The sequence below is a fragment of the Xiphophorus couchianus genome, chromosome 24, assembly GCF_001444195.1.
Source record: "Xiphophorus couchianus chromosome 24, X_couchianus-1.0, whole genome shotgun sequence".
Classification (NCBI taxonomy): Eukaryota; Metazoa; Chordata; class Actinopteri; order Cyprinodontiformes; family Poeciliidae; genus Xiphophorus; species Xiphophorus couchianus.
In genome coordinates, this window is record NC_040251.1 from 11,488,367 (window position 1) to 11,510,689 (window position 22,323).

General features: G+C 36.5%; 2 protein-coding genes across 2 annotated transcripts; one reads left to right on the plus strand and one right to left on the minus strand.

The window, feature by feature from the left end:
• Nucleotides 1-403: 403 nt before the first annotated feature.
• On the minus strand, nucleotides 404-14,877 carry pou6f1 (POU class 6 homeobox 1). Its single transcript, XM_028010087.1, has 12 exons — nucleotides 14,507-14,877; nucleotides 13,799-13,891; nucleotides 11,017-11,209; nucleotides 10,048-10,184; nucleotides 8,505-8,739; nucleotides 7,615-7,621; nucleotides 7,202-7,445; nucleotides 6,987-7,115; nucleotides 5,602-5,835; nucleotides 4,763-4,850; nucleotides 4,509-4,677; nucleotides 404-3,328 (listed from the first exon to the last, which is right to left on the minus strand). Exons 2-12 carry the CDS (start codon nucleotides 13,850-13,852, stop codon nucleotides 2,986-2,988), a joined length of 1,833 nt encoding a protein of 610 aa, XP_027865888.1. The 5' UTR covers nucleotides 13,853-13,891; nucleotides 14,507-14,877; the 3' UTR covers nucleotides 404-2,985.
• Nucleotides 14,878-16,060: 1,183 nt separating this feature from the next.
• Nucleotides 16,061-21,895, plus strand: dazap2 (DAZ associated protein 2). Its single transcript, XM_028010088.1, has 4 exons — nucleotides 16,061-16,211; nucleotides 18,653-18,771; nucleotides 18,857-19,105; nucleotides 19,182-21,895. Exons 1-4 carry the CDS (start codon nucleotides 16,199-16,201, stop codon nucleotides 19,308-19,310), a joined length of 510 nt encoding a protein of 169 aa, XP_027865889.1. The 5' UTR covers nucleotides 16,061-16,198; the 3' UTR covers nucleotides 19,311-21,895.
• The last annotated feature ends 428 nt before the right edge of the window (nucleotides 21,896-22,323 follow it).

Consider the following 22,323-nt stretch of genomic DNA (forward strand, 5'->3'; position numbering starts at 1 on the left):
TAATTAATGCTTTATGATGTTCAAACCCTTATCTCTTGCAATGTAGCAGTTCAACTTTTTGCTGTATAATGCTTTAAAAACAAAGTTGACATTGATATCTCCAATTAGGACACACCTAGGAAAAGATACAAGGTCATAGAAACAAAGGTTTCCATTTCATTAATGCCACCTGTCTATTTTGATAGCACTTGCCATTCATATGAATTAAGATCAATTATGCAATCAGGATATGATGTCTATAAATCCTTTTTTATAGAGAGAACAGGTGCAGACAGGTAACCAACTTCTCCATAGGTTATGCCTGAAATGTCAACAGCGGACATGTGGGAGTAAAAAAGGTTGGTGTGATATAAAAATAATAATAATTTAAATGACAACCAATACAAATACAAATACATACAAGTATTTGTTAAAGATGGTTTATTCTTTTGACAAAGAAAAGGACAAAAATCATTAAATGTTTATTTTGTGGAGATCTGAAACTTCAGCAGCTTGCTAAGTGAACTGAGTAGTACCTTTTATTTATTCTGAAATAATGCGTTTACTTTTCTTTATTACATAACTTACTACAATAAACATAATTTTATATATTTTTTTAAATTGCTGAGCAGGAAGGTAGACATTTTAAAGCAAGGCTCATGTTTTTATGTTTAGCTATTCTGCATTAAAAGCCCAAAGTTATCCATAAGGCAACCATGAGATAGAGCATAAGATATGATTTCACAAACTCAAAACATTTTGTATTTATGCATATTAGTAAAAATTTTGTTAGAATTTACTTTTTTTTTTCATCTGCATATATAGTAAATAAATGTGTTTGGCCATTTTGCCAGTAGGCTACTGCTACATTTTGCAAAAGTGTCTTACTAATCGATAGCAGTAAACAAAAACCTCTTTCTTTTTTAACAAAACACGTAAATCTGGTACTAGACTGAAATTGTGATTGCAAGCGGCTCATTCACTTTCCCTGCTTTCACTAAAGTGCAAACAAATCCTTAAACAACGGCAAGGATAAAGAGAAATGCCAAAGTAAGTTTCCATGTGAAGTGTCCATAAATTTGTTCAAACTGAATATTCTAACCAAACAATCTGTATTTCTCCACGCAGCTAAGCTGATAATGTTTTTTATTATTATTAGTTTAAGGAGTTTGATTTCAAATTTTACAAGGAACATCAAAAAACTTGATAGTGATATCTACATTAAATTATATTAGGCTCCATACAGGCCAGTTAGGATGAATTTGTTGGCACTCCTGTTAACAAATAGCTTTAAAATAAGCCCATTGTAGATATAACTTTTAATTTGAGTACATTCAAAAACCATACTAACAATTCTTTCTCAAATAAACATAATTGGAGGATATTTTTTAAATTAGTATTTTTTATTTATCTCTATTATCTAGTAATCATTGACTTTCTGTTATGAATAAAGCATAACACAGGGAGGAATTTATTTTAGTTGCAAGGCTGGATAAGAATCCAAATTTACCTTACTAAAATAAAACTCTGACGCTCACATTTAAAGACCTACAAATACAAGTCACCAAGTTTCCATGGCAACCGTTTGTATGAGAAATATAGCAGAGAAAAGCTTAATTTATCCTTACAAACATAAAAATGTTTTGGTAAAAAGATACATAGAATTAACTTTTCACCACAAATATTTGTAGTGAGCCAAAGAATAAATATGGATAAAAGCTCTTTCAAAGAAACTGTTTAAAATAAAAGGTGAATTTAATCAGAAATCTGGTGACCTCTGCATATAAACTGAGTTATTACATCAGAGGAACTAATATTTGTGGGTTGTTTTTCTCCACTGAATACATTTTCAGGGTGAATTTAAGCTACTGCATTGAAAGATTAATTTATTTTAGGGCTTCTTAATACATCTTTACCAGAGGTGCCAATAAATATATTCCTAACTGTAAGTTAAAGATATTAGGTAATGAGGCAAAATACCCTTTGAACAGAACAAGCACTTAAAAATAATGTCCAACAGACAGATTGGTGTATTCATGCATCATAGTCGCCAAAGTCACACATTCAGCCATGACACATGAAAAAGAGACACCCACAGTTTTAGTGTACAACAAACCTGGTGTGTCTGCAGCGTCCGATGTAATCAAAACTGAGATTGTGACTAAGTTCACGCAGTTTGACCAAATGAGAAAGAACAATCTCGTGTTTCTGATTATCTATCAAAGAGGTGATTGTCCCAAAGCGCTGGGCAGAATTAAAGTAACTGGTGTTTCACTTAAAACTGAAAATAAGGTTATTGCCTTTTCAGAGTCTGACGAACCTCCAGCTAAAACTGTCCTATTATTCTGCATATTTTTCAAACATGCTAATGACAGAATAACATACAAAAGAACAAAACCGATACTGTACAAACACTTAAAATATATGAGAAGGGTTAGCTTATAAAACCACTTATTAAAAAAAGGTAGATCAAGTTTCTTAAATATGGCATGTTACACTGCAAAAACACAAAATCTTGACATAAAAGTATTTTTGGTCCTGTTTCAGGCGCAAATGTCTATAAGATTTCTGAAAGAAATATGAGCTTGTTTTAAGTCAATAACTCCTTTCCTTTGTTCCATTAGATTATTTCAGGCATAACATGAAAAAACGTTGTGTTATAAGTGAAATAATCTGCCAATGTAACAAGTAAAACCTCATATTTCCAGCTGAAAAGTTATTTGTAAGTTAGTTTTTTCTCATTCAATGTACTGATACATTTGCATCAGAAACTAGACTAAAATTACTTGGTGAGATTTTGTGTTTTTGCAGTGTAAAACTGTAAAACAAAAAGGACCATGCAGTGTAACTGAGTATGCACCAAACTGTGTTCACATACACAACCTGAGAACACAGTTCTAACTCGTTTTTCATACACAACTTTACAATTTTCTTGCTTTTTATTTATAAAAAAAAAACAAACTCAACTTTCTACCCACCCTAATGAGGATGAGAATGAGGTTGTTCCTAAACCTGGAAGACGTTGATCTTGCTCGTGTTCTTCAGTGTCTGTCGTCTGTTGCAGAACCAGACCCGGACCACCTCTCTGTCATAATTCAGTTCTCTTGCGATCTCTGTAATCTCCTGGCCTGTGGGCAGAGCGTTCTTCTCAAAGTAGGAGTTAAGGACCTCGATCGCCTGCGGCGTGAAACTGGTGCGCCGTTTGCGCTTTTTGGACGGTTCGCCGCCAACGAATTCCATTAGGTTCTGCTGGCCTTTCTGGTTCCAGTGCTCGGCCTCAGCCAGCCACTTCTCTAAAACCGGTTTTAGCTTCTGAGCGCTCTTGGGGGTGATGTCAAGCTTTTCAAACCTGAGGCAGAAAGAACTTTTCCAATCAACAATAGAAATGACAGCAAAACCTAAAATGGACCTTTACAAAATGAGTTTTAAAAGAAACTTACTCACAATTCAAATTTTACACATTTTTGTACGTCCATTTAGGTCACTACTGCTTCTAAAAAACAGTCCAGAGCTTAAAGAATAAGGTATACGAAATAAGTTAATGTTTTATGGCGTCTAAAAAATTAGCCGTTTCAAAAACCTTGCGAATGTAACAAATCAGCAGGCACTGCCCCGTTACCTAGCAACCTCAGGGGAGCTCCGCTGTCACCTAGCAAGAAATTTGGTCAGCTGGTTTTATCACTGTATACGCTGTACAAAGCCTGCTAGAAAAGACAAGTGCTTTTTTTCTTGACTTACCATCCAGAAACCACTTACTGCATTCTTGTTTGTTGGGCAGGAGGCTCTACTAATGCTTTTTAAAGATGTTTGGTTGTATAATTGCTTAACATTGAGTTTGAGGTGGTGGGCCAGCAGCTCATTTGTATTTAAAGTGACAAGAGACCCAAAAATAGGTAATTATGAAAGGAGCTCAAAATAGGCAGAACTGATCAAACTAAATTTTCATTATCCAAGAATAATTTTGTGCATCAACCATCGACCTATCCTAACCAGTTTAAGGAAGCATAATATGTCACCTGTGGATTCTATTTACCGATTAGGTGGCTTTTGATGGCATTTTAAGCTTTTAATTTCATTTAGGATCAATAAAGGCGGTTGAATGCCAACACACAGAACATTTTCAAGAATCTGTTGCATAAAATCTAAATGAAATACACTGATGTCTGTGGCTTAAACGACACAAAATGTAAAAAATAAATAGGAATACTTTTGTATAACCAGTTGTGGGGAATATACTCTAATTGATTTAACTGTAAATGGATAATTCAAATAGGATCCGTTTCCAGTAATATAGCAGTAAAAGCACATCCTGTTTTTCAGTGGACCGTTCCATTTGTTCCTCAGCAGAATACGATCATCAAAAACGTTCCCTTCCCTCTGTGAGTCAACATTTTGGCTGTGAAGAAGAACCGTCTGACGCATTGCACACAGCGTCCGCATGTGATGAATCACTGGCACTTTTACAAGGGGAAACACAGAGGAAATCTTCAAAGGAATGACGGCAAAAAAAGAACAGGTGAGTCACTTACCTGCAAATGGCAGACTGGCTGTACGCCGGACCCTCCGTCGCAGTGAGGGCCTGCCCTACTTGTGTCTGCGTGAGGCCCAGCGACAGCCGACGGATCTTGAAGTTCTTGGCAAACTCTCGGATTTCCTCCAAATTAATCCCTTCCTCGCTGCTGACTGCCTGCTGGGGCTCTGAAATTGTGAGGAGCCTGGTTAAAAATATCTGGCTGCTGTTTAAACATTCCTCTGCTGAGGGTAGAGAAGCAGGTGTACGTACTGCTGACAAGCTGCCCCACTTTGGCCATGTCTCCACAGGCGATGGGTGCTGCTGAGGTGAGCGCGGTCGAGGTCTTCAGTGCAGACGGCTGCGGTGCAATGACAACAGGTGACTGAGTGACACTTGTCACTGAAAATAAACAGTAATGGTCACAATTTATAGATGCTGCTTATTTGAGGATGAGCAAAAACTTCTACATCTCTCTGCTCTCTTAAAAAGGCAGTATTATGTTTTTCCAGGCTGTTTTATAGCACAATTGAGTAACTGTTGTATGCTACCTTCAATTGTTTTTAAAACATTATATGTATCAAATAAAAGAAATTTGATACATATTTCTTTTAAAGCCTTGAAATTGGGCCTCTGTGTCTTTAAAAATTCCTGCTCTTTCTGAAGCTCTGCCTTCAGGAAATCTTCACAACATTTTTACTAAGCAGCAGATTGTATGATGAGCTCAGTAGATGCACAGTTCCACCAGGTGTTTGCTAATTCCTGCTGGCTAGTCTGAAGGAGCTGAGTGGGATAGTTGGGGAGGAAGACTGCTCTGTGAGCTTGAAAACTTGGAAATTGCAGCTTTAAGGAGGAGCTCCGCCTCGAAGGCGGGGCTATGTCCACCCGGCTGTTTTGCATAGATGAATGGTTGCCATGGAGATTAAAGGATTTCTCAATCCTTGAATCAAGGCAACACTCCAGATATGTTTTGGTGAGAAAATAATGTAACATAAAGTACAGCTCAAAAAATCTATTTTATAGACAGTAATACTGCCCCTTTGATTTCATTGTCACTAATTTGGTTTATTTCAGGGCTTTTCTTTCAGTTCAAACAAGATTTATTCTTCTACCTGAGCGTTTGGTTTGTTAACTGTAGGAGGAGCTGTAGTTTTGGGCAGAACTGCAGCAGAAGTTGCAACGGCAGCAGGTCCGTTTCCCATCGTTGCGATAATTTGGCCGTGGGTGCTGAGGAGCAGCTGTGGGGCGATGGTCTGGACCTGCAGACCCTGCAGGGACAGAGAGGGAGCTGTGGTTCCTCCAGCCAGAGATGCTGGGTTCAACAGCAGAGGAAGGGTTCCTATCACCTGCACATTGTGTAAAGCAAAATAAATTATTTCAAACAGCAATATAAGCACAGTTGTAATTAGAAGTTTACATACACTGAATAATAAAAACAACCTTTTTCCCCCAATAGCTGCATTTTCATTAACTATAAAACTGGACAAATTGAAATTATGAAAATAAATGTTCTTAATGGAAAAAGCAATTTTGAAAATAATTTTGTTTTCTGATAAAAAGTTTTTGCGCTAGAATGAGGTGGTTTTTCGGCCATATTGAAATAGATGTATTTTGCAAAACTGCAATGGAAACACTTTTTTTTTTACATCACACCAGTCAGTCACACGATCAACAACCGGATGTTACTACTGACTAAAATGACAAAGAAGATGACAGGAAGTAGTTGGAGGACGATGTTTTTGCTCGTTTCGGACAATATGCAGCTGGCTTAGAACGAGTACTTTTTAATCAGGATTAAGGTATTATTTACTTTAAACAAGCTCTAATTTCTGGCTGGAAAGTTACTTTTAAGTTAGTTTTGTCTTATTTCAAGTGTACTAAGCTATTTGCATTAAAAACTAGACAAAATGTACTTTGTAAAGGTTTGTGTTTTGCAGTGATTTCAAGGTCTGCAATGCGAAAACACAAAATCTTACAAAGTAGTTTTGGTCTAGCTCCAGTATTATGTGCAAATATCTTATCACACTAAATTTAAGACAAATGTACTTATAAATAACTTTTTGACAAGATGTAGCTAGTTTTAAGTAAATATTGCATAAATAGTGATTAAAAAGTACTGGTACCACTGCCAGATTATTTCACTTACAACATAGGAAAATGTCTTTTTATCAGTGAAATAATCTGCCAGTGGAGCTAGTAATTTTTTATCAATATTAAGGTATTGATTATTTAAAACAAGCTCCTATATTTTGCTGAAACGTTACTTATAAGTTAGCTTTGTCTTATTGTGTGATCAAATATTTGCAGTCGAAACTAGACCAAAAATATTTGGTAAGATTTTGTGTTTTTGCAGTGTGATACCACAGCACACCTTCACAGGTCGGGTGAAGTCCATTCCAGGCTTATTTGGTGGTCAAGATAGAATATCTTTAAGAATTAAACACCTGTATCACTTAATCTCACATCATATCACAGCTTGTTTGTGACTGGAACCTACCTGACCCTGGGCGTTTGTGATGATCTGGCTGGTGATGCCAGCCATACTGGGCATGGTGCTGTTGATGATGGGGGTTGATGTGAGAGAACTGAGGAAATGAGGCTGTGCACCCAAAGAAGCAGCACTTATCTAAGAACGTATATGTATAAAAACACGGTTAAAGATGAGAAGCAAACAGGCAAAACGTGAAAAATGATGAGCTGCATGAGCCCTACAATGGCCGGGTTGATGGACAGTCCTGCTGTCTGAAGTGCTGCCACGGAAATGTTGGGCTGGGAGATGGTGTTGGCCACAGAGGTCACCTGGGCAGCCGTCGCCTGGGCGTTAGTGACCTGTGCGTTGGTGACTTGAGTTTGCTGAGGAGGCACCTGCTGCACAGACGTCTGCACCGGCTGTACAGGTGCTGCTTGAGGCTGGAACATTGCCTGTGCATTTGCCTGCAGCTGGGGCTGGACTGAGAAGAAAATGACAAAATGGAACTATTAGGTGATGAGATTATTAATATTTAAGAGTTTACATATCTTTATGCACTGCAAAAACACAAAAATGTTCCAAGTGTTTTTGGTGCTTTTTAGTGCAAATTTCTTGGTACACTTGTAGTAAAACAAAACGTACTTACAAGTAAGTTTTCAGAAAGTTTTCAGCAAGATAGAAAAGTAATTTAGGACAATAATTCCTTAATATTAAAACAACTTGTTCCACTGGCAGATTATTTCACTTACATGGGAAGAATATCTTGTTATATGATGCAAAGAAGTATTCTTCATGAAATCAAGAAAATTATTTACAACCATAACCATCCTCTTCATGAGACTGCTTTGGCAAAAGAGAGTGTGTTCAGTCAGAGACTTTTTGAAATTTACTGCAATACAGACTGCTACAAGATATCCTTCCTGCCAACAGCCATCACTATCTACAATAACTATCTGAAGAATTTGACTTAAAATGAGTTACAACAACATTTAATTTCCCTTTGGGATCAATGAAGTTTTTATTTTATTTAAAGTTGAATAAGTGAAATAACTTATAGTACGGTACTAGAAAACCTGGTACCTTTTCACCAATACAAAGGAATTATTTACAAGATACAGGACTCGTTTTAAGTAAATAATTTCTTAATATTGATGAAAAAGTATCAGTTCCACTAGCAGATTATTTTACTAATGTCATAAATGACAGTTGAGCACTGTGCCGTTACCTAGCAACCACAGCCAATCCCAGCCCGTCACCTAGCAACCCAGTTCTAGTTCCACTGGCAGATTGTCACTTGATTTCACTTGATTTCAGTAATAAGGAATTATTGACCTAAAACAATCTCCTATATCTTGCTTAAAAGTTACTTGTAAGTTAATTTTGTCATATTTCAAGCGTACCACAATTTTTGTACTAAAAAGTAGAAAAAAAAGTACTTGGTAAGATTTAGCATCTTTGGTAGTGTGGGAAGTAAAATAAGTAAAAAAGAATCTAATATAGATAAATTTCTGGATGGCAGAGGGGGAAACAAGCAGCAGGTAAACTGTGTTTTACCCTGTAGGCCAGCAAAGGGCAGCTTGAGGAGGTTCCCAGCTGGGTTTGCAGCTGCGAGGCCAGGGAGAGTGGCTACGTTGGTGGTTGGCAGAGTGAAAACCGCTAAGCCGCCCTGGCCGGCGATGGAACCGGCAATGTTGAGGGGAATAAGCAGCGGTTGACCCAGTGAACCCGTCTGAGCCATCATACCAGTCATCAAAGTGGCCAGGCCTTCCTGGGTCAGAACCTGGTGTTGTAGAGCACAAAGTGGCAAAATCCTTATACACCTGTACAGGAAAATAACTTAAGTTGGTCCGATTTGTCATCTAAATCTATTTGTTTAGAAAGGGATACTTTTGTTTATGTAGAATATGATCTCACACTCAACACCATCACTGATCTCAACTAGGCCTGTCACAATTAAAACATTTTGCTGGATGATAATTTGTCACAGTAATTACTGCAATAAACAATTCCATTGTTGTTTTAAAATTACTTTCAAGTAATGTAATGATAATGGCATAGACTGTAATTTTGTAAATAATATTTTACACTGGACCTGGAAGATGTTTTAAATATCCAAAATGAATCACTACAACCAAAAACAACAAATTAAATGGAAATAAAAACCACACAGAACGGATCTGTAAATAAAAAAGATTATTTTGTGTCTAAGTATCAAAAGGTACTCAATAATTAAAATGGAAATTATTGATTTTAATTTATCCAGAAATTAATTGATTACTCTCAACAAACTCAAAAAATGCTTACATCCCTGCTAGTATTTTCAAAGTCATTTGCACATTTTTATTCTTTTCAAATAATATTTCTGCTGGTATCTGCACATTATTGTTGTTTTAACAGTTTTATTTTCACATATTATAAAGAGTCTGTTGTTTTTTAATGCACACATGCATGCATGTTTTGTACATTTTTAATTAAACAACTCAGATGCACATTTGTTAGGACTGTGGTGAACTATTTTTTATTACTACACTGTGTTTATGTTGAAAATTTGCCCTCACTGTGCAGCATTTTTATTCTTTATTCTGCTTTTATATACATACATATATATACACAATATATTCTGTCTTTATGCGAGTCTGTTTTGCTGTTATTGTCTGTCACTTTGCTGCTATTGAACAGATTTTTTTCCATTTTGGTACAATACAGAATATTTCCATTCTTTTTTATTTTAATAACTAATAATTTTACTTCATACTCTGTCTTGTCATACATTTGCCTAAGTCACTCTACATTTGTCTGCGAAGACCTTGAAAAGTTATCAATATAAAGAAATAAACTATAGAAAACCTGTTTTTGGTTTTCTAAAATGAGATCTGCAATCATATCTGAACAAAGTTTTAATTTAAATATCCTCAAGTGAACTTCCCAAACACTGAGATTCGGCCATTTTTATTGTCTTCTTAAAACAAGGTAGTAAAGAAATTTTAAATGAGGTCAGACACTGATGTTGGATGACAATCCCTGGCTTGCAGTCTTGCCTCTAATTTCTCCTAAAGGTTTTCTCTAGAGTTGATGTCACAGTTCGTACCTGTGGACAACCTTGTACTGTAATGGGCATGGTGGCCTGGGGTTGGGCTATGGAAACTCTGAGCGGAGCTGCAGGATTCACTGTTTGGACAGCAGCAGCCGACGCATCAGCAGACGCCCCCTGCTGCTCACCGACCACTGTAGGACAGAGATGTTTGATTTGTCTTTAGCATCAATCAAGTTTATTTGTACCGCACATTTCAGCAACACGGCAGTTAAAAATGCTTTACGTTGAGAAAAGATACAAAAAAATAAAACATCATAAACACATCATAGAATTAACAGTTGTAAAAACTAAAAACAGAGGAGTGCCATCATTAAAATCATGAATACACATTCAAATGTTGGCCAATGTTCTATTTACTATGGTTCAAAGGCAACTCTATAAAAGTGGGCTTTTAGTCTCAACTGAAAGGAACTCAGTGTTTTGGATGTTTTGCAGTTTTCCGGAAGTTTGTTCCAGATGTGTGGTGCTTAGAAGCTGAATGCTGCCTCTCCATGTCTGGTGTGTGTTTTGGTGATAAACCGTTCAGTGATTTTTAAACTAACAACAGTATTTTAAAGTCTATTCTCCTAGTGTAGGGACTTTAGAGCTAGGGTGATGTGCTCTATCTTCCTGGTTTTAGTCAGAACGCCAGCAGCAGCGTTCTGGATATGGTTGATACCTTTTAGGTAAACTTGTAAAGACACCGTTGCAGCAACTAAAGATAAATACATGGATGTGTTTCCCAAACTCTTGCTGAGACATTAGTCCTTTATTCAGATGATAGAAGGATGACTTTATAATTGTCTTTATGTGGCTCTGAAGGTTCAGGTGTGAATCCATCACCACGCCCAGATTGCAGACCTCATTGCCAGTTTCCAGCTGTAATAACTGAAGCTGTGTTAACTCTAGCACTTCAGGTCAAAAGATTAAAACTTCATTACACCAGATAAACAATTCTGGAACTGATTTAAAGTAATGATTTACCTGCTTCCCCAGTGCCGTGGGGCGCTGTGGGGCTGTTCTGGATGCTGGCAGCTTCAGCTTTCTCTGCACACTGACCCATTTCCTCCTCAGCAGTTTTGCCCTCATTCTTCCCATCGGGTACCGAAGACGGCAGACATGCGTCAACCTCGACTTCTAGTACACGAATTGTCTCCTGACCGGACATGACAATAACCTGCAGGGGCAAATTATGAGGTGATTAGAGATCTAGCAAATAACTGTCCAACAGGATGAGAATTTAGAAATTCATTTTAAAAGTAAGCTAAATGATTAAAAAACATAAAGAAATCCTCCTTGGGTTCTGGTAAAAATATTTAAACCTCTTGAACATTTTTAGACAAGCACAGTCAGAATGGATGGTGAACATTAATTTTCCACTCTTGCCAAAGACTCTCAATTAGATTTAGATCTGAACTTTGATTAGGCCATTCTAGCACATGTGATTGCTTTAATCAGAACCGCTCCAATGCAGTTTTGGTCGTATATTTAGGTTTGTCCTGATAAAAGAACGAGTCTTTTGCAGCCTCTCGGGATTGTGCTGTATATAGTATATGCCAGTTGTGGCCCTTGAAATTATTTTGTTCGGCCCCTGACCACAAGTAAAACATGACAATATCTTGTCAACATAATAGAAAATAATTGATGACCCAAAAAATTGGAAACAGATTGAAGCCCTTTTCATGATTGGATCTTTAATAAAATACAAATTAAGGATGTGGGCACCTGGGCTAGGGCCACTTTTGGTACCTTATCCACAATAGAAAAATTGTTTTACTACTGCAACACAATTAACTGTCAATTAATACATAGTTCTATATATCTGCAGGTAGGAAAGGATGCATGATACGTTTAATTTTTACTCTGGCCAATTTCTCCATGTTTTCCCAAAGAAATCTATCACTTCCTAATTTTCAAATATTGTTTATATCTAAAAAAAAAAACAAAAGAAAAACCCAAAACATTAATACAACTCACCTGATACCGGCTTTTGAGTTTTATACAAGCATTAAAAAAAACATGAAGGAAGAAAAATCTTTGGTGGCCAGTAAGCCCTTTCTATTGTCTGGCACAGTTCAAGAGATATGAATACTTTTATGTGCTAACGTCAATAATTCTCCCCGTCTACCAGCATGTTGTAAACCCAGCGCTGACCTATAGTTGATGATTCACAAAGTGAAATAATGAAAGACCAAGCAGAGGCAGCAAGGCGGCTGGAAGACAGGATGCAGAGGAGACGAACGCAGGGAGAAAGAGAGAGAGAGATGGTGATGCGTACCTGGTTGTCCCTGGCAGGGGGAATTTCAAAGTGCAGGATTTAAATGGCTGAAAAAAACTTCTGCTCTCAGACAGTGAATGGCTAAGGAGGACAGAGAAGCCGAGCATATGTTAGGACAAGATGACCCCCAAAAAAACCAAACAAAAAACAAAACTAACTTTAAAAAAAAAGGCGTATGAGTGCACCGAAATAATGGAGAGGACATCAGCCAACAAGCAGCCCAAGCAACGCAGAGGCTCAGCTTTATGCCTCTGTGAGCAGAATTGCTTTGGCTTGCTGGCTATGTCTACACAAAGCGTTACAGGTGAGAAACTCCACAACAAATTATTAATAAGCACGGCAGTTTAAACACTGACAGTCTTTGAAGCAAAGAGTAGCAGAAATGATCAAGCATTAATGCAGAAGTGAGTTGTGATCTCAATGGAGAGCCGTGTGGCAGACAGTTATGTTTTTATTATGATGGGGAAAATTATCGCTTGAGCAATAAAAGGAGCAAATGTGGTGAAGATCAGACTTACTGTAATTACACAATTCCATGATTAAGTATTTATTCTCCTAGAACTTTTAAAAAAAATTCACATTACAACCACAAACTTTGACATATTTTACTGGGATGGTAGTTGAAACCAACACAACATAGAACATAATCAGGAAGAGGAAGAAATATTATCATTTTGGACCACAACTTAAATGTTTAAGTGATATATGTGTTTGTATTCTGCTCTGCACTCTGACATAACCAACAAAAATTCTGTTCAATTAATTGCTGTAATTGGTTTATACAGAAAATACGTCGAAGGTGGTCAGACGAAGCTAAATTTAAACACACTAGCCATGCAAAGGAATAATTTGGAGTGAATCTAACGAATACTGCACACCACCTTCAACAGACTAAAACTCCACAATGAATCATGTGCCTCAAGGGCTTTTATTCATCCAACCGGCCAAATATATAATCATATCCAACTGAATAATACAAACAAGAAGGTTTTTTTGATCACAATACTGCAAACGATAATGTGATGACAAAATTGTGGAGCCCAAGTTTAAATGACAGTACAAGTGCATAGTCTAGTCAAAGTGCAGACATAAGTCCAATTGACCTGTGGCAAAACTTTAAATTTGATGTTTGTAAATGCTCTTCACCTAGTCGAAATGAGCTTGAGCAATTTTGCAAAGAAGAATGAAAAAAAACCCTTTACTTTCTAGATCTGCAACAGCAGTAACGATATAATTCAAAAGAACTAAAAGTGGTTCTAAAGAAGTTTGAGTCAAATTTACGTGACTTTTCAGACGTTTAATTGTAACAACTTGAAAAACTAAGCTTAATTTATCTCCAGTTTCACAACGATGAGTTACCTTGAGTAAGCAAATCACATAATATCCCCAAAAAAACACTCTAAAGTTTGATGTTGTGCTGTGACAAAATGTGGAAAAAGTTAAAGGAGAATACTATTATACTGTTATGAATAACAGGTGATCTTTTACCTGCTCATTGACAGTGAGCGGGCCATCTTGGGCAGGAAGATCCTGGGAGTTCATGGCTTGCTGCACCAACTTAGACAATGTCTTGCAGGCATCCTAGATAAACATATACTGATTATGCAAATATCACATCTAAAAAAAATAGAGATACTTCGTTTTATTGCATTTGTACTTTAACTCAATTGCTGCCTTTAAAATAAACCAACATGCTAATATTCCCTGTTATTTCTGACCATTTCAGTCACTGCAGACGCAGACTATTTAAAGGGGCCTGTAAGTATAAACAGGCCATATTGTGTTGCATAAAAGCTGCAAATAAACATGATCAAACATGGCTAAGATATCCACGAAGTGGTTGCAAATTCTGAACAGACTCCAAAACAGTCTCAAGATGGTGCGTTTGTTGCAGCAGAGCCCCCCCGAGAGATGAGGATCTGTCAAAACTTCAGCGGCTGTTGATGGGCACCCCACCCCCATCCTGGTCAATAAAAGCCACTTTTTGGAGGTCCAGCACCATTCACAGCCGATGGAAATCCAGTCAAGCCGAGCCGAGAGACCGAATTTTATGCATTTCCCTCTCTTTATCATAAATATATAAATTATGCTAATTACGAGCATTGCATATTAACCAAAACTCATTTCCTCTCGCCATTTCGCTGCTCCGCGCCAGCAACGAGCTTGGACACGGTGCGATTTTTATATGCAACTTACCGCGGAAATGCAGCTTATTTCCCGTAATCCGCCGCTCTTAAAATGCTCCTTGTCACAGTTTGTTTCAGTCACACATCATTAGAAATTCATCTCAGCTCCCAGACAGGCGCTGTGACTGCACACAAAAGAGAGCTATTTGCATTGATAAGGAGGGCTGCAATGTTAGGATCTCCTCTGCCTTAATATTTAATGACGGTGCCCTTTCTGCAACAGTTCACACCATCAGGAATCCTCCAGATGTCTCCCGGAATCCCCCCAGAGCTGTAAAGTCGGACAAAATTGCCCCAAAATTGTCCTTTTGCACTACGTCATGAACATAATTTATGCAAGAAAAAAAATCTTGCATTGAAAAATGTCTGCCTCGACTTGAGCGGTGCCATGGTTCTCTTAAAGGGGACGTACACCGCATTGAGAAAGTCGAGCAGTGTTTGTCACACGCTGAAATAAACATTTAGAGGGAATTCGGATATACAGTTGCACATTAGTAGATTTTAGAGTAACCAGTTTCAAATCGTTTACATATTTGAATTGGGATGATTATGGCTTACAGCAAATAAAAACCACAAAACACAGATTTATATGTTTTTTGTTTACTAAATTTTAAATTTTACATAGTAAAACAGTACAACAGCACAATTCTTTTATTTTTTTCAGTAATTTTTATAATATGTAATAATTGGAAAATAACCCAATGTTAATCAGTAATTAACAAAAGCAATAAACACGTTGACATTGGTTGCTAAAACAAAGTAATCAAGCATCATTGTAAAAGAAAAATTAATAATAATAATAATAATAATAATAATAATAATAATAATAATAATAAATGTTTTAATCCTCTGATAATCTGTGTTATTTTGAAATAATTTGATTGGGGAAAACCAGTGCAAACATGAAAATTTTTCTTCTTTTAACTTAAATTTAAAAAATGTTGTCTACGTCATTTTCATTGAACATAATGAGCCAAATTAAGCTAAATTTTACCTGTATCACTTAATTGTAAAGGTCTAGATTCATAATTTTAATATCAGTATGAACATTTTTAAAATGTGAACATTTATAATTCTTATTTGTTATCCACATGGCTTTATAAGTTTGGAAGAAAAACAGATTGTAAAATATCCAGCTTGGGAATAACTTCGCTATTGCAGTTTAAATAAAATTACCAATTTCTTTAAAACTTTCTTATTTATACTGACCATAAAATAATTTTTACATAAAAAACAATTATTAAAGGTGTTTTTCCCTTTCCAGGTCAGGACATTTTATTTGTGTATAATAAGTGTATTCTTTGCAGTCAGACAGAGGTCAGCCTGTTTTTAAACTCTGTGATTTAATCATTTCTATGTAATGAATAATTTTTAAAAATATTCTATTTGAATTTAAAATTTTTGTGTTTTTTTATGTACTTATTTTTCTCCGTAATTTTTAGCTTTAAAGTTCGCTTTTTGCATTTTTGTTTGTTTCACTTGGCGTTTGAGCAATTTCCCCTTTTCCACCAGAGGGGGCGCGGGCGTGCGAGCGAGCCGTGCGTGCGTGCAGCCGCAGATAAAGAACGGGTGACGTAACCACTTCCACAACAACAAGAAGAAACAAGGAAGTGTCAATCCGAAACCTGTAACAAGGCCGAGACAAGATACGCAGAGCTCCGTACAAACTGATGTTCCTCAGCCTCCGAATCAATCCACAACAATGAATAACAAAGGTATTTCTCCGCAGCGGGTTCAGTTTGTCAGCTAGCTGCCCGTCAGTCGACGCTGCTGTTAGAAGTAGAGCCGAGCGGGCTGTCGTTATCTAAAGCGGACTTCACGTTTAGCTACGTACATAACAATAAACTGACGCCTTCTGGGAAGCTCACTTACTGAACCTAAACGCGTCTGAAATACTGTAATGAATATATATTTTTTACTTTCTCGTTACATTCGTGTACTGATTCAGATCAGGTCGCATTTTGTTTTTTGTTTGTTTTTTTTTTAGCGAGCTACAACCATTTAAAACGGCAAAGCTGCCATAACTGGACTGTTTTGGTTCGCTGTTGTGTTGTTAACATGGAAGTCCTATTCTGCTGCAGTCAGACTGTTTTAGTTTGGGCTATTTGCTGCATCTATTCATATTGTTTTCCTGTTTAGCGGATCATTTTAGACCATAAAAGAAGCTAAACACGCTTACATCCCCAAACAAAGGGCTGATGCTAGTTTTGCTTTCACAATCATTTAACCATTATGTTGTAACCGAACTGGCCTTATCCATTAAAAATCAGCAACAAAGAAAAAGAGCAACATTTTAATAAACTGTTTTACCTTATGCTGTTTTTTTTTTTTAACTACGTCACGTTTCTCTGTGATGGTATTAGAATAAAGTAAATTCAGTTGCCTTGAGATCTTTTTTTTTTTTTGATAATTCTGACTTGTTAGCTATATAATTGTAAAACATGATGTATATGTTTTACAATTACAGTTTTACGACTTAGGTTACATCTTATTACTCTCTATTTATTTTCAGTTTAATATTTTTCAGATTCTTTTAATACACAGTTTTTTTGTGAAATCAGCTTATATATATTATCATTTGTTATTCATCGTTCCTATTAAAGTATAGTTGTTTGATTGCAAATAACCAAACTGTTCACGCTCATGTTGTAAAATTTAGTTTTAAATTTCCATTTACCTGCATAAAACAGCAAAATAAAAACCTAAATGCCTTAATTTTCTTATTGCTTTTGCTTCATGTTTTAATATTTGATCGATATATGAGCTTTGTTTGTCCCATAGGTGGTAGAAATTCTCCTTGCACAGGGTTAATTTTATAACACAGACATTCAAAGATAATTCAATATAAAATAAAATACAATAAATAATAAGTAATCCTCATTGATACAAGGAGAACAAATTCAAGAGAACCATCTATGCAGATTCTCTTTGTATATTAACCTTTTATACAAATTTTAAATCAGCATTTACACAAAATTGTATATGACCATAAATATTTAATTTGATAGACGGAAGCAAATATTAGGGATACAAATTTGATCAAACAAATACAAGAGGCAAGAAGATGGAAATAAACACTGGTTGTTAATATCGGCCCAGTTTTAATTATCAGATTACCGATATGTTAAAAAATTACTAACATCGCCTGATTCTGATGTTAACGCCGATATGTCATGACTTACTTGCAAAAATTATTCACTCCTGCTAAAGTAAAATAACATTGATTCTTAGTTATATTTTGCAACATGATTCACTCATTTTTAAGTGGTTATTAGCAGAATATTATCTATTGTTATTATTCTGCTGTTTGCAGAATAACACAAGTCTAACGAGGTAACAGGAAGTTAATTGGCCTGATTCTACGTTCGGGTAGCCAGCATGTGGTTGGCTGCTTAGTTTTAAAACAAGGTTACTTTATTTGGAGTGATGGTCTTTAGTTTTCACACCGTGACCAGTTTTTGACCAGAAATATTTACCCAGAGCACAGCACTGTTATTTCAGCTCTAATTATGTTTCCACTAGAGCTTAAATGATTAATCAATTATTGAGATAAATGTCAACTAATTTAGTAATCAAATAATTGTATATGGATTAAAAAAAGGACATTTGCTGAATTAACAACGCGTAATCCTTGGTAATCCTAGTTTGGGCTTTACCCGATTCATGTTCTGTAAAAAATAAAAATTATTTACTCTTCAGTTATTAATCAGTTAAGCCAAACAATAATCAACAGATCAGCCATACACTGTATTGATAAGTCAAGAAGATGAGACTGAACTTTCCACATGTTTTTGTTAGATGTGTTTTTTTTATCCACAGATGCGTCCTTTGCTACAAATGGTTAAGAGTTCACTAAAAGAATACTGTGTTGCATTTTAGGCTGATGCGTTATTAAAATAAGATTTTTATGTTTTTCTAAAAAAAGAAAATCTTCCTGTGATAAAATGAAAAATCTGCAGAATGTGCAAATTTCTTTATCCGGTTAATCGTTAGACTAATTGTTAGTTGCAGCCCTAGTTTCCATTCATTTTGTCCTGGTTTCACACACATTTTTTGGCTTCATCATCATCCTTTAGTCCCATTCTGAACCTGGGGATTCCCCGTCAGTCCCTGGGGTTTTAGTATTGAGTTTAAAACCGAATGTGTTGTTTTGCAGGTTCATATCCACAGCAGTCTGTGTACCCTCAGCAGAGTACTGCACCTGTATACCCTCCTGCTATGCAAATGTCTCCTCAGGCACCTCCCTACACAGACACACCACCTGCATATTCTGAGGTAATTTAGCAATCTGGAAGTTGGACACTATGACAGGTTATAATTTCTGAACGGTTAATTTTGCTTTCCGTCTCTCTGTGTGCAGATATACCAGCCCAGATATGTGCTTCCACCTCAGGTGCCTGGTCAGGTGCCGCAGATGTCCTCTCCCTACGCTGGCCATCAGGTGTACATGCCCATGCAGCCACACATGCAAGTGGGTCCGGTGGGCCAGAATGTCCCCATGGCTTACTACCCCATGGGAGCCGTTTACCCCCATGGATCAACCGTGATGGTGGACAGCGGCTTCGACGCCGGCGCTCGCTTCACAGCCGGCAGCAGCGTCTCCATCCCCGTGAGTGTTTACGTCAAAATGCGTTGCTTTTGGCGAAAACTGTCAACTGAGTCTGTTTTTCCTGCTTTCCCTTCAGCCCCCACCGCCTGGACACCCCCCTAATGCTGCTCAGCTGGCCGCCATGCAGGGCGCCAATGTTGTCATGGCGCAGCGCAAGAATAACTTCTTCCTGGGTGGATCCAGTGGAGGGTATACCATCTGGTAACAGCAGCTATTCCCCTCCTGGTTCATGCATAAAAGCCCATCCCAGATGATTCCCCAGTTCCTTCTTTATTCCATACGCCTTCCTCTTCAGGCTGCTTGGCCATGCCACAATACTGATATCACCTAACGGAATGTAATATTTTAGAGCCCTTGTTAAAGGTACAGTACTCCACTTCTGACCAACAGATCAAATGATAATTCTCACCGCCTGAGAGGAAAAAAAGCTACAGATTTTAAATTTTAAGTCTCAATAATCGAAAGTCTGCGGTCGCTCCAGATTGGACTTTATTTCAGGCGTCTGTCTCTGCTCAGGAGAGCTATTCTCCTTTGATCAAATGGTCACAAATAACACTGAGATATTCATGTATTCCTGTACAACTACTTAGATAAAATGTTGAAATAACAAACCTACATTATATAGTTTAGCTGCTTTATGGTGAAAGTAAAACGCAAAGAAGCAAAGTTACAAAGTCGCAAAGCGCAAACTAAAAGAAATCTCCACTTGTTGTTTTTGAAAATCTCTAGTGTAGTTTAATTAATAGGAGTGTAATAGTTTTGTGTAAATACCAGTATGATGATCAGGGGATGTTACCATCTCTGCTATATATTAAAAAAAAAAAGAATCAGCATCCTGGATGCATTTAGTTAGACCTGTCTTGTCTTTTGCACAGTATCAAAAAAAAACACCACAATAAATTTGTTGCACAAAGAACTTTCTGAGAGATTGTTCCATTTCAATCAGTTGTAAAATAAATAAATTTAATTTAAAGCAAAAACAAATATGTGTTTAAGAAAAGAGTTAATGCAATATCTCAAGTGGTTTACTGTACCTTGTTGGGCAACTTGTAGATGAACATAGTCGAGTGCCAAAGAGCACTGGGGATAACCCTGAATCGAAGCAAATTAACTTCAGTAAACTTAAAGGAAAGAAATTTAAAGTAAATCCAAATAGTAAGATGAACAGAAAGGGGTGGTTGGTGTAACATTTTAGCTTTTTATGTATCCTGTTTCTATTCCACGGTCGGATACCCAGAGTTTATCACTGCGCATTTATTATTCAGATCTACAGAGCTATGCTTTTTTTTTTGTTCTAGGATTTTTTTTGTTTACACATCTTTAAAGCTGTATGAAAAAAATCATTCTCCTTAGAACATTGTAACCATTTCACAAAAATGCATTTAATACTTCAGTTTTCTTTTCTTGGTTCAATATTTTGACTGATTTACACGAGTAGTTAGGCTAATGAAAACATTCGACAGTATAACCAATGAGCTGGTTGTGCCAAAGATCTAGCCGGCAATGCATTTAGAAGAAGTTGTGACATCAAATTTTAATCGTCACCGTTTGAAAAAGCAAACATATCCTTGAACAAGAAATTGTGACACTGTTGGCTCCTCAAGCCTTCAGTTTCCCATGACTGCAATCTATTGTGGATTTTTTTTTCTGTCACTATTTGTGAGTCACCTGCATCTTTGAGTTGCTGCATACTTTGCACCTTTTGCTAATGTACCTTTTATCTGAAATGCACTGCTAAGCAAAACTGAGGAGTTGCAGAAATAAACGGGCTAATCTCTTTTTACATTCTGTTTTCATGACTTTTTAAATGAAAAGGAAAAAAAAAGCTGTGACATTTTTCAACAGTTTTGAGTCCATTTTTATTCCATTTAAAAGATTAATGTAAAGATGTGCCATGTTGTTCAAAAGCCTCAAAGTGTATGCAAAGATCTTGCAATGAGGCTACATGACTGTCAGCATGTTTATTTAAGTCATTTTAAAAAAATAAAAAAATGCTTTCATGCATCTTTGGAGTCAATCAAAAACTAAATAAAGTATTTGAAGCTAGACATGTTGTCTGTATGGATACCACAAACTAATATTTGTAAGCATTTATCATTGTGGTGTGAATGAGTGTCACTGGGTATCCGACACGCAGCATAAAATTTTAATAGCTGTGGCTAACAGAAACGAAAGTCAAAACTTTGGCTTTTTAGTGATATAAATATTAACTAAATCCCAAACCAACTTTCTGGAAATCTGTTTCCTTTTTCCGACATGACGAAGTTTTAAACAAAAAAAAAAAACCCAACTCCTGCTGTCACTTCAGGCAGCTCAACCTGTTCTTTCTTAACAAAACGGCCACAGCTATTAAAACTTTAACAGCTGTGACTCAAACGGAAGTTTTCTTCTTTTCTTTCCAGCTCTGCTCCGATTGTAAAGCAGCTTAAGTGGCTTCATTCCAGCATTATGAAGTACTGTAAACTCACAACTGACTAGTAGATGCTATGCCAACCACAGCCAGCAAACGGGACATTCTTTGTTGAAGGATTATGGACATTTATAGTTCAGGGATTCTCTTTACAACATTTTGTAAAATAGATGTATGTACTAAAGTGATGTGACGTACTTTGGTACACATTCTATCTTTTAAGATTACTAAAGGAGATGAGTGTCACTACGGTTTGCTGAGACATGTCAAGGATGAAATACTTTGGGAAAAAAAAGAACTTAGGTGCACTTAACTTTTTTATACTAAACTTAAAATTTAAAATGTAAGTTTAGAATAAAGGTTATTTTGGAAATTTGAAATGTGGTAAGTTTGTTCTTGTATGCATTTGTGTAGTCCCTTGGTAGAATAGTAAAAAGTTTCCTATGTTGACAACATCTGAGATTTATTTATTTTTTTTATTTTGGTTTTTTGCAACAGGCAATTATTAGTTTAATAAACATGCTTCCCATTTCCAAAAAAAAGAAATCTTTGTAAAGCAAAGCAGTTATTTTAACACAAACTTTATGCTGAAAATTACATAAACAGCCCATGTATTTGATTTATAAGTTTAACGAACTACTTTCCCAGCATAAATCTCTAGAACCCATGTGTCAAACTCAAGGCCCAGACGCCAAATTTGACCCTGAGTAGCTTTTTATGCGGCCCTCTAGACTCCAGATTACATAAATCAGTCCCTCCAGTTTTTCGCGATTCCATGATTGCAAACACTCACGCAAAATCAACAGAT

Coding starts and splice junctions, on each gene's coding strand:
- dazap2 (XM_028010088.1), top strand. Junction 18,772..18,856: donor CACCACCTGCATATTCTGAG/GTAATTTAGCAA, acceptor CTCTGTGTGCAG/ATATACCAGCCCAGATATGT. Junction 19,106..19,181: donor GCAGCAGCGTCTCCATCCCC/GTGAGTGTTTAC, acceptor CTTTCCCTTCAG/CCCCCACCGCCTGGACACCC.
- pou6f1 (XM_028010087.1), bottom strand. CDS start 13,852: ATGAACTCCCAGGATCTTCCTGCCCAAGATGGCCCGCTCACTGTCAAT. Junction 10,185..11,016: donor CCACGGCACTGGGGAAGCAG/GTAAATCATTAC, acceptor TCTGTCCTACAG/TGGTCGGTGAGCAGCAGGGG. Junction 4,851..5,601: donor TTAACAAACCAAACGCTCAG/GTAGAAGAATAA, acceptor ATTGCACCGCAG/CCGTCTGCACTGAAGACCTC.